The sequence below is a fragment of the Ixodes scapularis genome, unplaced genomic scaffold (assembly GCF_016920785.2).
Source record: "Ixodes scapularis isolate PalLabHiFi unplaced genomic scaffold, ASM1692078v2 PGA_scaffold4__175_contigs__length_147842914, whole genome shotgun sequence".
NCBI lineage: Eukaryota > Metazoa > Arthropoda > Arachnida > Ixodida > Ixodidae > Ixodes > Ixodes scapularis.
In genome coordinates, this window is record NW_024609879.1 from 21,365,231 (window position 1) to 21,382,941 (window position 17,711).

General features: G+C 44.4%; 1 protein-coding gene across 1 annotated transcript in view; it reads left to right on the forward strand.

Annotated features, from left to right (window-relative positions):
* LOC120843382 overlaps window positions 1–17,711 on the forward strand; it is a 107,970-nt gene that overhangs the window by 21,299 nt on the left and 68,960 nt on the right. Inside the window, exons 2-5 of the mRNA XM_040214740.1 lie at window positions 3,133–3,251; window positions 4,251–4,322; window positions 4,459–4,580; window positions 6,173–6,195. Of these exons, the coding sequence (XP_040070674.1) occupies window positions 3,133–3,251; window positions 4,251–4,322; window positions 4,459–4,580; window positions 6,173–6,195 (336 nt within the window). The remainder of the gene's footprint in view (window positions 1–3,132; window positions 3,252–4,250; window positions 4,323–4,458; window positions 4,581–6,172; window positions 6,196–17,711) is intronic.

The following is a 17,711-nucleotide window of genomic DNA, read 5'->3' on the forward strand; positions in this document are numbered from 1 at the left end:
CCTTTGTCTACAAAACAAAGGGCGCCGATAAGTGTATCAGTGAGCCCTCTGTGGCGCTGTTAGATAAGGAAATGTTATATTAGAGAGAGAGAGAGGGAGAGAGAGAGGGGTGGCTGAAAGTTTCATGGTTTTATTGAAGTATTCAAGTCAGTGTGTTTCTAATAAACTTTCAGTTGTTAGTGCACTCCGTGTTGTCGTTACGTCCTTCAATTTGTCCCTGTCCTTTGGCGTTTTTATCCTCTTCTACAGGAACAAGTCAGACGCAGGCGACGACCGGTAATCAAGAACGTCATCTTGTAAATTGTAAAAAAAATTAAAAATCGTTAAGTCGACCTAGTGTATCGTTCATCTTTTTTGGTGACACTGTTCAGTTTTAAGTGGTCAACACGAAATCGCCCAGATCCATCCTTCTTCGGAACAAACACAACGGGTGATGACCATGGACTGAACAGCCGATGATGCAACGATTCCTTGTGCAAGTATGTCATCGACTTGACTTCACATTTCCCGTCGTTTCGTCATGGAGACTCGTCTTGGGTGTGAATGGATGGGAGGATGGTCACCGCTGTGGATTCGAGGCCGTACAAGCGACGTTAAATCCAGTTTGTCAGCGGAAACGGCTATACAGCTCCGGTATGGTGATACCGTCTGAATATTCTGCTGCTGATCACAAAACAAGTTTGGCCCGAAGTTAAATACATCCCAGTCAGTGTTGTTAACTGGTTTTGTCATTTCACCTTGTGAGGCAGTTCAATATCTACCGTTGTGACCACAACTTCGATCGGTAGGTCAGAGATCTTACCGAGCTGTTCACGAGATGCAAATGTTATTTCATTACTACTCAAATTCAGCACTAAAACTGATGTGTCTTGTTTACTGAAGGACAACGGACTTCGAACCGCCACATATTCACGATTAGGTGCTGCGTTCTACCGACCTTTAGACACATATTCACGATTAGGTGCTGCGTTCTACCGACCTTTAGTGTTGTTAACTGGTTTTGTCATTTCACCTTGTGAGGCAGTTCAATATCTACCGTTGTGACCACAACTTCGATCGGTAGGTCAGAGATCTTACCGAGCTGTTCACGAGATGCAAATGTTATTTCATTACTACTCAAATTCAGCACTAAAACTGATGTGTCTTGTTTACTGAAGGACAACGGACTTCGAACCGCCACATATTCACGATTAGGTGCTGCGTTCTACCGACCTTTAGACACATATTCACGATTAGGTGCTGCGTTCTACCGACCTTTAGTGTTGTTAACTGGTTTTGTCATTTCACCTTGTGAGGCAGTTCAATATCTACCGTTGTGACCACAACTTCGATCGGTAGGTCAGAGATCTTACCGAGCTGTTCACGAGATGCAAATGTTATTTCATTACTACTCAAATTCAGCACTAAAACTGATGTGTCTTGTTTACTGAAGGACAACGGACTTCGAACCGCCACATATTCACGATTAGGTGCTGCGTCGACCGTGGAGGTTTGACCGGAACAAACTTAGCTGATGCAGGAGAAATTTTTATTTTGGGTGGAAGCAGCTGAACGTAGGAACGAAAGAAAGAGATAAGATAAGGCACCCGAAATAAACAACCACGTAGCTCAGCCCATTCGCCTTGAATTTTTATTCTCGATGCAATTCGTACTCTACAGGAATCGCATAAAGACGTAATAGGCGTGCAATTGGCAGATATACTGTTGGCATGATTAAAACTGGAGTATGAGGACGATAAAAAAGATTCTCTAGGAGTCAAGTAACTTAAACATCGTCAAAGAAACATCGGTTGCCGTAAAGTAACGTTGAATAAGTAGCCGAGATGATAAATGTAACTTCCTCCTGTTAGGACATCTGGATCCACTACTGCCTCTACTGGGTGAGCACTCGTATACACTATCGTTAAGGTTCTACCGAAGTATTCCGTCCAAGTTTTTTTCTCCGCCATCAAAGGTTTATTCGTTTCTCGACTAGGAAAGACACTTGATGGATCAAATTAATTTCTAACAATCACATGACTATTCGTCAGAAATGTCAGATTAATTTTAACTTGTTTGCACCGGTCACAACCCATTCTAAGGAGGTGAACAGAGCCTTATACCACTACCACTTGAAGCGGAGCGTTTGTGCTCAAAGTGGTCACTTCTAAACAAGCGCTGTCCACCTTATGTATGGGTGTTCCATTGGCTGATAAATAAAATAGTAAAGTTGATTCTAGGCCGTGACAAATGAGCCGTAGATGGCAAATTTGAAATGTCAACGAGACTTATAGGTAATCCTATATCTATCAACGCTTGTGAAGTAGCGTCGACTCCATTCAGCTTTACTAAGATTTGGGGACATGTGATTCCTGCATCGATGTTGTCCACTTATTTAGAACTGCCATAAATAATCTATACTGCTCAGATTGAGCTGCAAAGTGTTTGACTGCCACTAACCCCCACTCCCCTCTATAATGCTGATGGCCTTCAAAGTATTTTAAATAAATAAATCAATAAATGTGGGGCCTTTCTGCAAATTCTTAGGAGGCCTCGCGGTAATCCCGAGATGCAACGCGTGATGCAGGGAATTGTGTAGCAGCTGTTCCGATGTATGCTCAGGCTGACTAAGAAGCATCGTATATCCTGGAAGCGGCACAATCTATTCCGTCTTATCCTTATGAGTTCAGACCGCAATAATATTAAAACGAGCAGAAAAGAAAAAAAAATTGCGTATTTTGTTTTTTTATGGTCCAGACTTCTTTGCTTTTTCTTAAAGTGTAAGATGTCAAATGAACATCAGCTTGTTTAGCCATTGGTACTATTTAACTGGCCTTACATTAGATTGCCATAATGCACCGAGAAGACAGCTAGAGCGTCACAAATTTTTGGATAGCCCATTTTGTGGAGGTGAATTTTGGTTGAAAGATAATGCGGATGCAGAGGAGAAAAGAACTGACCCGGCGATGATAAAAACAAAACAATAAAAAAACAATAAAAGATTTCTAGCCGTAACTTGTAGGAACGCCGTGCAGGCTTCATGGGCGCTATGTCTAGTCTTGCTTATTTTTGTACACCCCGCATTTATCTGTTTTAACAACATTTATTGCAATTGAATGAATATCTAGTGTTTTATGCTTACACGTTTTTCAGAGACTCGGCAAATTGGAGTGCGATTTGTTCTCGATAATATGTACCAAGATTTATTCTTGAAATATCACAGCAACCGAAGTGCATATTTGGACGTGTATCTACAAGCGTTCTTAAATTCGGTGAGCTCGAAACATAATCCTACCTAATTTTTGTACCGAAGTTTAAAATCACTTTTCAGCAGACCTACTCCTTAGTTTGCGACGCAGTCAACCTTCAGCATAAATAACAACTGGTTTGCTTTAATTCTACAGAACCATTTGTCCCCTAATAGAAATCTATTTCTGTTACTCAAGCTTTTCGGCAAAACTATTCAGGTAGAGAAGACAATGAGACACGCGCCTTATCCCTCTAGACCAGTGGTTCTCAGTCATTGATCTTTCGCGGACCCCTTTTGGATCTGCGGAAATGATGGAATACCCCGTTCGTGGTGTGGGGAAGGAAATATAAAGGGTAATTATAATAGTGATTTATTAAATAGATATAACTAAGGGCTAGCATGAAGTCGACTTCTCTTTTTGACATATCCTCGTAAAAACTCACCCAAAAATTAAAACGTTTTCTCACAGTCTGAGAAAAGAGAGCTTTAATTTTCGGGCTTGACTGATGAGGCTGGGATCCGCGGACCCTTAGAAAGCCTTTGCGGACCCTAAAGGATCCGCGGACCTCGATTAGAGAACCGCTGCTCTAGATATTTCATCGAGCTATTGAATAGAAAAGAACAGCTGTAAGTTTCATTTGTGAATGTGATTCCTGGAAAGAGGTCTTTTAATCTGCATTTATTATTTAGTTTTCGTGAACAAGACGGTGTTGTAGCAATGAAGTGAGAGCGTGGCCTTTGATGGTTTGTGTGCGAGTACGCTGAGGCTCTTCCATTCAAATGATTTTCGAGTAACGAAAACGGAAGCATGCAGATACCTAGGAGTTATTTGCAGGGTGCTTTTCGATGTTGCTATACGAATTTGCCTAGCATTTTTGTTATATACTGTCTAATAAAGAACGTTTAATTCCACAGATGATGATAATAATCGTATATATATATATATTTCGTGCAAGTTCAAAAATCTTGCCCTTCAAATTGTATTTTATCAATCGTCTGTTTATTTAATTACTTTTTGCAGGCGAGCCTTTTTTTTCGTGATCTGAAAAATCCAAGCTTGGAGTTTGTCCTTGTTGGCACTTATAACACGACGGTAAGCATTAAAACAATATTGCATGTAAAAATACTCGGTTCGCAATCAATTGCTTAGAAATATACCAGTGCTGTTGCATTGACTAAAAGTGCCTGAAGTGCCTCCTGGAAGTAACGGTGATGCACGTGTTTTACAGATTAACAATACATTCCTAGCAAGCAAGAATAAGGGAAACAATGAAGAGTTTCTTTATCTACTGCAGGATTTAGGAATCAGGCAAAATTTTTCATCTGATGACCTGGTTTTTTTCCTACATCCGTAAGTAAGCATCCCTTTAACCGGTAGCAAAAACAGAATGTACACTACTGAACTGTCTTACTGATACTCTGGTTCCTGTGCCACCGCACAGGTATCTCGCTGGCCGAGACAAAAATCTCCAAAAATGTTTCATATTCAACTGTGAAATCAGTACACATTTTGATGACATATAATCGGTAGTAAACACAAGCTTCACGATTTTGGTTAATAAATAATGCATAACACGGTGAGACATGAATACAACGCATTCGTGTCTCACCACAGGTACGAATACAACGGATTCCACAAGTTGCGTATTCCAATAAGGAGTTGAACCAACAAAATGGTGCCCGCATCACATGATTTCAAAATGGCAGCGCCCATACGACGGCACGTGAAAAGAAATCTTGCGTACAAGAAGTTTGTCAGGGATGACCAAAAAGGGCTGCAAGCTCAAGTTTCAAAGGAAAGAATCGGCTTCTGATTATTAAATTTTCCTTTGAAGTAGGATTCTTCATTAAGTGGTTTCATATATGTTTTATATGACACCTAACAAAAAACAAGAAAATTACTGCACAAACGGAATGAGCAACGACTTCGCAAGCTCTATCAGCAATTTTGTTTTGTTGGAACGAACATCACACGATAATCAGTTCTGGGCTTTATTGCGTCGCTTAGTGCGTATGGTGTGATAAAAAGTTTCCTCGCGGTGTATGTGGGTGACACACAAATTTGTAGAATGTTAGCTCGAGAGCAATCTAGTGTGCGAATGCTGCTGTTCTTGCGTAGACTTGATCATAGCGGTCTAAGACAAAATTAAGAAAAACTTAAGTAAGGCTCCGGAAAAAGGGCCATTTAAAAATCAACAAAAAATAATTGTGGAAACAACTCAGATTTGGTAGCTGATCTGTGATCTCTTTGCTCGATTTGCACCAGCCTTTTTAAATAAGAAAATGACCTTCGTTGAAATCACTTCCTCAAAAGGCAGCCTTCTCCTGACAGAATATACATATTTTTAGTTGAGACTTTTTTTTTTTTTTTATTTCTGCGATCAGTAAGTCTCGGAAACGATCCTTCAGTGTGATAAAAAAGTTGACAGTTCACTAGGGGTGCAGGAGATTGTGCTTTTCTGCACGCGACATATTCAAGCATTATCAACAAATAGTAGCCTAACAAGATATCGGTATATGTCACCTAACAACCGTAATATAGTGCTGCAACTTCTGATTTCTAAACTGCACTTATTAAGACTTTGTATTGTTTTCATTAAATGCTCACAGTTTGCTATTTCTTTTAAAAGAGGGAGGAGGGGGAAAGCTGATTTTTTACTCTATATTAAAGTAGCTTTAAGAAGGCGAAAGAGCGCATCATTTTCTTGAGTTCGACATGCATCTTCAGATAAGTGTGCTGAGGATTATGAAGAACGAATGGGATTATTCTGCAGGCAATATACAGTTTCTTTTGTAAAAATTGTCGATTTCCAACATATAAAATATATTAGCATATAGCAAGGCTACCTTGCAAGCTCTGTCATCTGCAAAACGGTTTCTTAAATTTATAGCTACTTGAGCACTCGTATTAATTTCTAATCTTAAACAAATATTTTTTTTTAGATACCAGTGGCAAGCATCATACGGTAAGCTTCTGTTTAATAAATTTCCCCTTTCTAAGAGAATAAGCCAGACTTCACTTATTCTCTCCTATCGGTTGCCCCCACAAGACTCCCGTTTTGTTCAGTTTGAATATTACTGAATTGAATAATAGTGACGGCTACAATCACCCTTCTGGCATTCACAATGAATATCAGAGAACCTCGAAAAAATTGACGCTGGGTTGTATGGTGATCTATGCACAAATCCTTGCTTTATTTTGTACTTTATTATTCCAAGAACTTTACAGATACACTACTGTACTGTCTGGGAGCGGTAAATTAGGTACGCAGTACTTCATTTCTCAAATTCTGTGCAACAATATACAAGGCACAGGCGCGCGTACGAAGCTCAGTACAATATTTCTTTCGAATGAGCACTCGCGCATGTAGCGCGCCCGGAATCCATGCGCTCGCTCATTCACCCGTAACACCACTCAGGCACTTTAATATGAGGCTTGGATATCGAGCCAGCTGTAGAATGTACTAGAACCGGAGAGCATTGTGACAGAACTGAAGTGAACTTTATATTAAATTATTAGAATATCAAGGAGCATGATATTTTTTTGTGCAAACGAGCAGCACGTGTTCGCTCTTTCTGCAGGAAAGACCGGAAGAAAATGGCTGCACTTGCAGGAATGCGGCGGTAGCACGTCGAATCGAGTTATTGTATCGAATCGGCTTATGTAAAATCAGGTCGATTTGCAAGCCAAGCGAATCTCGTCGGATCCGCTAGATGGAATTGGTTTGAGAGTTTCAAGCCGAATCAAGATCTCAATGTAAACGATAGCGAATGGAACCGAGTGCTCGCTTGAGAAATCACGGGATTGTGGCGTTCTACCGAAAGGGAATGCTATACAATCAACATGATGGCAAACTTCAAGTAAAGTTGCTGAGAAGGTTAACAGAGAGCAAGCACAGCACCAATGATGACCGCTTTCGCTGCTCCAAAATCTACAAAGCGGTTATAAATTTGGAAGCTCGCGACTTTCGGAACGCTGTGAGTAAACCGCAAACGATCAACAGCTAGGTCACGGAGGTCGCGTTGTAATTATTTGACACGAGGTGTCACTACCAGTCGATGCGCTAATCCATGGGAACGCTATGGTTAAAAAGGATTCAATGCGTCAACTGAATTTAAAACGCTATATAGAAAATGCGATAGGCATTATCTTTCTGCAAATGTTTCGCAAAAATACATGTGACAGACAGGTATTATCATCTTTGAAATTAGCGACAAGATTATGATAATGTTGAATGTAGAATTTCGCACATTTTTTTTTTCATTTTGCGAAAAATTGTTGAGAGAGACACGCAATGAAAATCTCCTGACAAACATATACAAAATTTAGCTTTGCACAAGTAGTTTAGATGAGGTCAATTGAAACATTTCTCTTACCGGCAACCAACGCCTTTACAGGGCATCCTTCTTTGCAATTGATAATAGTGCACACCCTGTCAGGGTGTATTAAAGCGGTTATAAAATGCCATCAGTCACGTAGTACTTGTGGAAAAGAGCACACTTTTTGCAGTCAGATATGCATACAGTCCCCGAAAATTTTACATCGTTCTCCTAAACTAAAAAAAAAAAAAGATCTACGCATCGCCGAACGTTTAGTTTCCACTCAAATATAGCGCTAGCAGTCCGGAAAGGTGATACATTTTTGGAACTAGACGTCATCTAGTTATAATTTACAAGTTGTAGCAGGGCACAAGCTGTGTCATGCTAGTGAAAGAGCTCGTCTAATCATGTACCGTGGGACGTCCTACGTCACACCGTTCCTCGCCTTGATAAAGGCGCACTTCGGAACAATAAACATTATTCATCACCCGACTGGCGGCCCGCTTACATGGTGGCAGTGGTGCCCAGTCGAGATGTCGAAACCGTCAACGCCGCCGATGCCCCCATTGCCGTCAACGCTGCTGCCGCCGCCGAAGCCCCTGGACACCTCAGGCGACGCATGGCTCGGATGGAAAAATTGGAAACGTGAGTTCGCCTTGTTTTGCACCGCTACGCAATTGAGCAAGCAGCCGGAGGAAGTGCAGGGAGCAACCTTACTAATAACAATCGGAGAAGAAGCCAGAAAGGCGTATGACACCTTTAAGTTTACAGAAGATGAAGAAAGAAACAGTGTAGAAGTACTGATTCAAAAGTTCGAAGAATACTACACGCCCGCTACAAACCTGACTTTCCAGGAATTCAGATTCGGGTCAAGAGACCAAAAAGAAGGTGAACTTTTCAACGAATGGTTAGCAGAGCTAAGGATTCTAGCTAAGAGTTGTGAATTTTGAGAGCTCGAAGATCGGATGCTACGCAGCCGTATCATCCTAGGAGTTCGAGACAAGAGCCTGCAGCGGAAATTACTTCTTGAAAACCCAACCTACGAAAAGACCGTTGAGCTGTGTCGCCTTCAAGAACAAGGGCAGGAAAAGTTCCGGGAGATTACTGGAACAGCGCAAGGCGCACCCGAGACAACTATCAATGCTCTTGCTGCGAAAAAGAGTCCCTGCTCTAGGTGCGGCTATTTTACTCACCGCGGCGAAACCTGCCCAGCAAAAGGAAAAACGTGCAAGAAATGTGGAAGGCTTAATCACTTTGCTCAAGTGTGCAAGACGCCTGTACTTCAACAAAGCGCGAATAAACCGAAGAAAGAACTACGCGCCCTGCACAGCGAAAGTGACGAGGAATTCTTTCTCGAAGCATTAACGGTAAACTGGGTCGGGGGGGGGGGGGGGGGGGGGGGGGGGCGACCGACAAGTGGAGCGCGTCAGTTCACATTGAGAACAAACCAATGGCGTGCAAGCTAGATACGGGCGCTAACTGCTGCGTCATATCAATGCAAGACGTCGTAAAGCTTTCAGATAAGCCTCGGAAAGACTGTCAAGTGACGCTAACTGCGTTTTTCGGAAACAACACGACTGCTCACGAGAAACTTAAATTGCTTTTTTCCGCAAACGGCAGAGCGCACAAAGAACTCTTCTTTGTCGTAGAACAACATGTGCCGATCACCTTGAGCGGATCCGTTGCCGAGCGCCTGGGACTTCTATACCGGGTGCAGATTGTTCATCTAGAGAACTTGTACCAAGCCGCACAACCTTTTGCAGAAGTTTTCAAAGGCCTTGGGCAATTGAAAGATGTCGAGTATGAAATGAAGCTGAAACCTGGAACTGTTGGAGTCGTCGTGCCGGCCAGGAGAGTTCTAGTTGCCCTTCAAGACAAGGTCAAGGCGGAACTTCAGCGCATGGAAGAGCAAGGCGTCATAACCAAGACAGAAGTTCGCTACCTAGGTCACATCCTGACCACGCAAGGCCTGCGCCTGGACCCGGATCGCGCAAATGACATCCTGGCGATGCCGCCACCCTCAAACACATCAGAAACTCGCCTTAAGGACGTTCTTGGAGCAACCAATGAGGATCCCGAACTCTCAAACCTGCGTGACTACGCGGAGACAAGCTGGCCTGATAACAAGCAAGACGTCCCAAAAATCGTCCGTCCCTTCTGTTTCGCAGCAATAAGAGATGCTGTCCTCAAGTCTCCTGTGCAGAGGCTGATGGGACGACAGGCGCGGACGCTGCTCCCGGTACCAACAAGCCACCTGGAGCCGGAGACTGTGCCAAGCAAAGCCGTCCACAACCACCTCAAGGAGATCCGGCAGCGGCAGATGACTTTCTACAACCGCAACTCCCGAAACCTGCCGCCATTGTCACCGGGGCAATAGGTCACGACGTACGACACACGTCAGCGAACCTGGTCGCCAGCCGTCATCTTGAGACCAGCGGACACCCCGCGTTCAGCGATTCTTCAGACTGAAGACGGCCGCGAGATTCGACGCACAAGAGAGCACCTAAGGGAGGCAGCATCCCAGCCGAGTCGACCTTCCACCGAAGACCGACCGGTAGACCAGGACATCAACGACCCCAGTCAAGAGCTACGCAAAAGTACCCGAGAACGCCGGGAACCCTGCCGGTACCCACTGCCCGAGAGACTGTAACAAAGCCCCTTTCCCTTTTCCCATTCCCCTTTAAAGAGGGGAAATGTAGCAGGGCACAAGCTGTGTCATGCTAGTGAAAGAGCTCATCCAATCATGTACCGTGGGACGTCCTACGTCACACCGTTCCTCGCCTTGATAAAGGCGCACTTCGGAACAATAAACATTATTCATCACCCGACTGGCGGCCCGCTTACACAAGTCATTTTTGGAAAGTTTGAATGGGAAAATGGGGACCGTTCCCTGTAGGTGACGTCATTCATTTTCATATATTTGTGGGCGTCATCGGCCGCCATTTGCTCCTTGAAATTTTCCGAAAATCTCCTTGAAATTTTGAACAAAATAACGGTTATTTCTGGAGCTTTAGCATCTCGCTCTTTCCGCTAGAGCTATATTTAAAAGGAGACTGAGTGTTCGGAAATTGCACATCGTTTGTGCGGGAAAAACATGCACTATAATTTGTATACAGGGTGTTTTTTATTCTTACAGATTTGTTTAAAAAAAAAAAAAAAAACGTGAAAGCTACACTAATGCGGTTTGGGCAGGTGGGTTATACGACCAGACGGACATTATGTGGGTAGCTAATCTTTGCGATAAGGTGGCTAATTAATTAAAATTCGTTAATTAACTTTTTAATTAGTGGAAATAAACATATGGTTTCAATTAGAAACTTGCCGAGCATCATCAAAAACGCCTAAATCAAATATTTTTAGCAAGATATTACGCCGGGGCAGCATTTTACGGCGTTCCGTAAAAACGCTCCATTTGGACGCGTTTCTAGATTTCGGTTTCTTATCGGAGCGCATCTACGCGCCCACGATCCTGCTCCCCGGTGGTCGCGGCGCAAAACCCACCTCCTCGCTAAGCGCAATTCCTCCTCTCCCCTCGTTTTCCTCCTTTTCATCGAGGGAAATCCTCCTCGCCCAATGTCTGCGCCACGCCCCCCGCCGCCATGTCTGAGCGGGGCCCACAAGGCGCGCGACTGCGCCCGCCTGTGTGCCTGGCACAACCGGGTGCGGGGCTGAACATGTTATTGCATACGGCGGACTAGAGATTTCATTTTTTTTTTTCAGATATGAAGACAGCGTTGTTTTTTAACCTGAAGAATCTCGCGTTTGTGCACCTTCATTGGAGTTATAAAGCGCGGGAAGACGTCTCTATCGGCAAATATAATAGTACGAGCAGAGTTGGAATCGCTGGGGCGTTAAGACGAAGAAGAATTTCTCCAATCCCGCTAAACGCAAACGATTTAAAAAAAAAAAAAAAAATGTAGTCTAGTATAGTAGAACATCGGCATGCACTGCGAAAATATATTTCGTTTACCCGTTTATAGCAGCAAAAGCTGAGAGCAGGCACACGATAAAATGCGTGTAAATAGAGTTTCGTGGGGAAGGACTGCGTTGCTTGCGGGAGCTCGTGCCGTCGCTTTGAGCATGAATCGGGCACGCGCCCGCAAGGCTCGCAGTCCTTAACGTACGCTGTACTAAAACTTTTTAGTATCTTGAACGAAGTGCATTTGGAGAATCGGCATCGCTCGAGTCAGGCAAATAAAGGACACAACAACGCATGTAAAACATGACTTTTCGGTAATATTTAGCATCACCGATAGTTTTGTCAAACCAGCAGCTTGGTTTACTTCATGCCCATGTTATAAGCTTCGAATACTACCTGCAACTGCGAACATGCGCGCGGAAGAATATGCGACCTTCTGCCTATTTACGCTCCTCGTGCACAAAACTTCCCGTCAAATAATCAAATACACACACTTGTATCCCCTCCGTTAAAATGAAAAAAAAAAAATAGTGCGTGCTTGCGGTTGCCTTGCCAGCACGTTTCTAATTTATCACATATATTAGTGTTTTGACGTTCGCACACGCAAGGTACACCCTTGTGTTCACTCTTAAAGCGTATAAACTTTGCCGCACACCCGCGGGCGTACCTTACTGCGTGAGTTACGAAACGAGGACAGAGATCCTTCAGCAAAGGTTTATAAATACAAGAGCGATTTTTTATTGTCAATAATTGATGTATTATTAATCACAAATGAACAAATCACCTACAAAAATGAAGACAAGAAAATATTTATTGCTACAATGCAAAATATTGCACATTCGGAAGAGGTCGGTGTGAAAAAATGAAAGAATCTGCATATGGCTTGAGTTTCTTGAGGCCAGTCTTTGCCAAGATCACTGGCACAAACTGATTGTTCGTGAAGTGATCCTGAAAAATAAATGCAGCATCGCATATTTTTAGTTGCCATTTGTGAAGCGCTGATCGCGGAAATATGTTGCACAAACAAAATCGCGAGGTGCTCGATTGTTGGTGACTTTCCTTTCACTGACGCAAGATGCACGCGGTGACACTGCAACCCTCTTTATTTTAGTGGCGCCCTACTCTCTCACGCATCATTCTCAACTCGGCCGACTCAATGCGAGTGAGCTAAGAGCGAGCGAGTTGGTTTTCAATATCAAATACGCGGTAAAAGACGTCTCGAAGTCCTTCGTGCCGGTAATATAGTTCCGTGTTTGTCTCGTCTCATGATCGTACTAGGTGATCTTCATTGGCGAGACTGAAAGAGACAGGTAATACAATTCAGAGTTTGACAATGATTTGCCTCTCAAAGTCTCCCTCGGAGGCACTCGAAACTTTTCCGACCGATCCGGTGGAGCCATTGTCTTCGCCGTTAAGGATTTTCTTTTCCCGTCGGGACGGCAAGAAAGCTTCTTTCCTTTCGCAATGCTGTTTGTGTAATCTACAGCGCAGCATGATGGCATCGCGGTGCCGCCGAGGTTGTGATAAAATATATATATTAAAAAAAAAGGATAACAACCTACGGCCGGGCCGCGAACAACGGAGCCACCGCTACGCCTCGCCCAGTGATGGCGTTGGTTTCGAGCAGACGACGGAGTCGCGCGGGATCATGGGAAGACAACGGTCACATGTCGCGCCAGATCCAATTGAAGTGAGGGGAAAGGGCATCGGCGAGGAGAAATTTCTCTCCCCGAATTCAAACAATGGTTTGCGCTACCTTTCAGAGCACTTCCGGACCTTTGTCCGGAAGTGCTCTTTTTAGCCTCGACCGCAAGGAGCAAAAGCGAACAATAATCTCGAACCCAGACGCTCACGGGGAGGGGGGGCTGCGTCGGCCTGCGCCGCCGCTTCCCGTTGAAGGCTTCTTCGCTGGTGTGCCGACTGCCGTTTCCCCGGCATCGGTCCTGTTTACCGCGGTATGTGAGTATAGTGCCCGCAATGTGAGAGCCGTGTGTCCATACGCCACTTTGCCGCTCTTGGTTTCCATCTAGCCGAGCCAGAAAACATCTCGCGACGAGTTGACCGCGCCGCGAGTGACGAAGAAGAAGCAAACGTGGCGACGGTTTGTGCGATTGCTTTGGTGGCTCCGGTGTTGAGTGTCTTCAACGTCCTCGTGAGAAGGTTCCCCTGCCCTTCGAAGTTATTGCAAGCACCACGAAAGATGTGGAATCGTCGTCTCAACAACAAATAAGCAGGCCTTCACGAGCAACAACGGTGCCGAGCAGGCGCTCGGCACAGTTGTGTCAGGCTCACGCAGCCAGCGGCACAGTTGTGTTGGTTGTGTCGTCAGATGTTCAACAACGCCGAGGTATTTTCATTTATCATTTGGAATGGCTTCAAGAGTGGGAAATTAATCTATTTCGCGGATTGTTAACGCCGAGGCGCGTGCCCTCCGTTGCAGTGCCGTCGTCGCGCAAAGTGCAGAGAAAACCGGGTGGCGATGGCGGTGGTGCTCTTTGATCTTGCGCCGTCGGGTTCATGAAGTCCGGAGTAAACGTACGTACGTGCGTCTGCTGGATCGGTGTTTTGGACTTCCTCAAAACTCTTTCTCACGCGCATTTTCCTTGTGAAACTTAGTAGCTCATTACACCTCATCGTCGACTGCGCTCATTTAACTACGACGGACGAGCCTGCGTGATGTGAATTTCACTGCCTAAGGTCCTTGGTGTGCTGAAACGAGGGCTAATAAAATATCACCGCGAACTTCTGAACAAACGAGTCGAAGTTTCGTCTGCTATCATAACCGATCGTCTGTCACAATATTAATCAGTAGCGTTCCTAGACTCCGCCCTCACAGGCACCGTGCTTCGTTGCCCGATAGTGTCTCCTGGTACCTCGTAGAATTCCAGCTCCCACTTCAAGTAAGTACCATCCTTTAGAACTGGCAATTAATAGTTTCGAACCCAGACTCTCGCAGTGTGTGTTTGTGTGTGTGTGGGGGGGAGGGGGGGGGGGTACGCGTGATAACATACTCGGAGCCCTCGTTTACGCCGCTTCGCAGCGGCAGACAAGGCGCTACATTACAAAAGAAAGCTAATCCGAGCTGTCTATGTAACTAGACCCATTCGCTCGTCATTTGATGAAACGTCCTGGTCTCGTTTTCATTCGCTAAAACGGCGTTCGATCAAGTGAACGCCTCCCACTTATTTCGGCTCGGCAGAGCCGCGCTGCCGCAGAAAGGCAAGCAGATCGCGAAAATCGGTCTCAAACGTGCCACGAATGTAATGTCGTATACAAGAAGTCAACAATCAAGCATTTGAAAGCTACAAGAAAGCGGTAGCGAAATATTTACTACGCACTGAACCCGGACTGAAACACGGATGTCAAGGGTCAGCAGACACCGAGAACATTTAAGACAAGAAAGGTTTTCTCTTGTTTTCTTGATCGAGATGGGTTCTCGAATGTTCACGACATCTTATCTGTTGAAGAACGGGTCGCGGAGGCTTCTGGTGAAGACTTAGTTCACGATATGCCGGTGCATTCGGACAGCCTGCCGCATCCAGCTCCCCAAAGCGACGCCGCCAACGCAGCCCCCCCCCCCCCCCCCCCCCCCCCTCCTGCCTGCCAGTTCTCTCCGCGTGGTGGCGCGAGCGTAGATGAACATGGCGGCGCCCTGGAATTGGCGCGGACACTGGTCTATACAGGGGCCTTACTCCTCGCCTCCCTCGTAAAATGGGCGCACGTGTGTTGCGCGTCTCAGCGGCTGGGGAGCAGGACCGCGGGCGCGGTGATGCGCTGCGGTAAGAAACTGAAATCTAGAAACGCGTCCAAATGGAACGCTTTTACAGAACGCCGTAAAATGCTTCCCCGGCGATATATCCTTCCAATCATAGTTGATTTAGTAGTTTTCGATGATTCTTTACAAGTTTCTAACTAAAACCGTATGTTCATTTCCACTAATTAAAAAGTTAATGAATGAATTTTAATTATTTGCCCACTTATCGCAAAGATTAGGCACCCACATAATGCCCGCCTGGCCGTATAGCCCACCTGCACAAATCGTATTAGTGTAGCTTTCACAGAAAAAATCGTAAGGGTGCAGGCGAGCTGGTGAATATTAACCACGTTGAATTAACCTGAGACTGGGGTAGAGAAGAAACATCAAAACGTAGAAGGGACAGAAAATAGTTAGGACGACGTCTCAAACTCAGCCAACTCATTTATTTAGTCCACCTCCTTATATAGTCTCAATCTCAAGGTCATCTCCACCAACACAAAAGGACGAAGTCTATACAGATCAAGCGCCACAGCCTTCATCACACAATTGTTGCCTTATCGCGTCAACCTGTAACGTCGTCAATGTTCTTGCATTGTGTGATGAAGGCTGTGGCGCTTGATCTGTATAGACTTCGTCCTTTTGTGTTGGTGGAGATGACCTTGATATTGAAACTATAGACCTTTTCACCCTCCTCCGCATGGGCGCTGCCATCTTGGAATCACGTGATTAGGCCGCCATTAGGTTGCTTCAACCTGTTGCTCCGCTCTCCCGTCCGCGCCTTGGCGGATGCATTGAATTCGTGTTTTTCGTCGCGCTTCACCGCGTCTCTTGCCTTACTCCGTAAAGTGTCGTCCGATACTTCTACTTACCATGCAATTGCATTACATCATTATGCGCGCAACTTGTGCAGTTAATTTTGTAACACGTTTTGAATCTTTTTTACCGTCGGCGTGCGGGATACGTGTGAACCAGCGTTAGCACTTGCGCACATTGAATACATATAGGACTTAAAGAGAGCCTCGAGGGTTCAAATATCAATAACTCACGAGAACTGAGGTTTGGTTACTAATAAGGGTGGAACATTTGCAATAGGAAACCCAATGCTATTATATATATGAGTGCGCATTGGTGTCAAGGAACGAAACAAAAACACTCAGCGTAATTAGCCACGTGTTTTTCCTGAAAACATGATGTTTAGTAGTTACAACAGATCGAAAACAGTTTCTTTTGATTACACTAGGGAACTTCTGGACAAGACGCGGGAACAAACATTTAGTTTGAATTATTTTTATACTAGAAATAATGGTACCTTAACATTAGGCAACTTAATTGTTTGTTCGCAATATCACACCCAGGGATGGGCAGTATTTCAAATACAAGTATCTGAAATACGTACTTTATATACGTTGTGTATTTTGCATTCGTATTTAATTACAAATTGGGTAATGTATTTGACGTGTGTATTTAAATACTAAAACGTGGGCATTTTAAATGCACTTGTAATTAAATACAATTTTGTGGGCGAAAATACATCCCTCAAAACTACGTTCTGCACCGAATACAGTGTCTCTCAATCAAGCACAAGTGCTTAGTGACTTTGTGATTACGGTGCTAGTTCAAGGCAAGAATAGTGACGAAATCGGCGATCACAGGCAGACTGGCTAAATAAGTGCCTGTGACAACTTGTGCTGCTTTCCAGCCTGATTTCCATGTATATTTTTGCCTGAAACATTCTAAATGCGCGGGTCGTCCAGATTTTCGTAACTGGTGCGAGTTGCAACTATGAAAAATTCTCTACACTCTTAAAAAAAAAGGAGTAGTACTTCGTCCTTTTTGGGGACTAAATCGATGTCACTGAGAGTGATCCCCCAAAAACGGCAAAACCCCGGTTTAGTCCCTCCCTTTTCTTTTAGTCCCTTTCCATTGATCCCTTCAGGTCAAAGTTTTGAACCGTTAAGAGGAGTGCTTTTGATCCCTACAGCAGGGCATCAGGGACTAAAGTTAACTCTACAGGGGATTAATTATGGTCCCTTGAGCGCCGTCGTGTTTATAATTGGGGGAGTAACTTTGATCCCTTTGGGGATCAACAGTGGTGATTGGGGGACTAACTTCTTTTTTATTGGGGACTAAAGTTCGTCCCTTTGGGGATTAATTTTGCCACTTAAAGGGATGATATTTATAGTGACGGGGGAGTAACTTTCGTCCCTTTGAGGATCACTTTTGACCCTTTTAGGGATTAATTTTATAGTATTGAGAGGGTAATTTTCGTCCTTTTGTGAACGAATTTTGACACTTTTAGAGCCGAAATTACTAGCAATGAGACCCTTTAGCTGTGAATAGGAGTGAAAGGTTTGCGGCATTGAACAGCTTCCTATTCAGAAAAGGCAGATTGTGCAACTTGTTTGAAAAGGTATATCTTCTGAAAAGTTGCACAAAGTGTCTTTTCAGAGCAGGGAGGTATTCAATACCTCAGACCTTTCACTCCC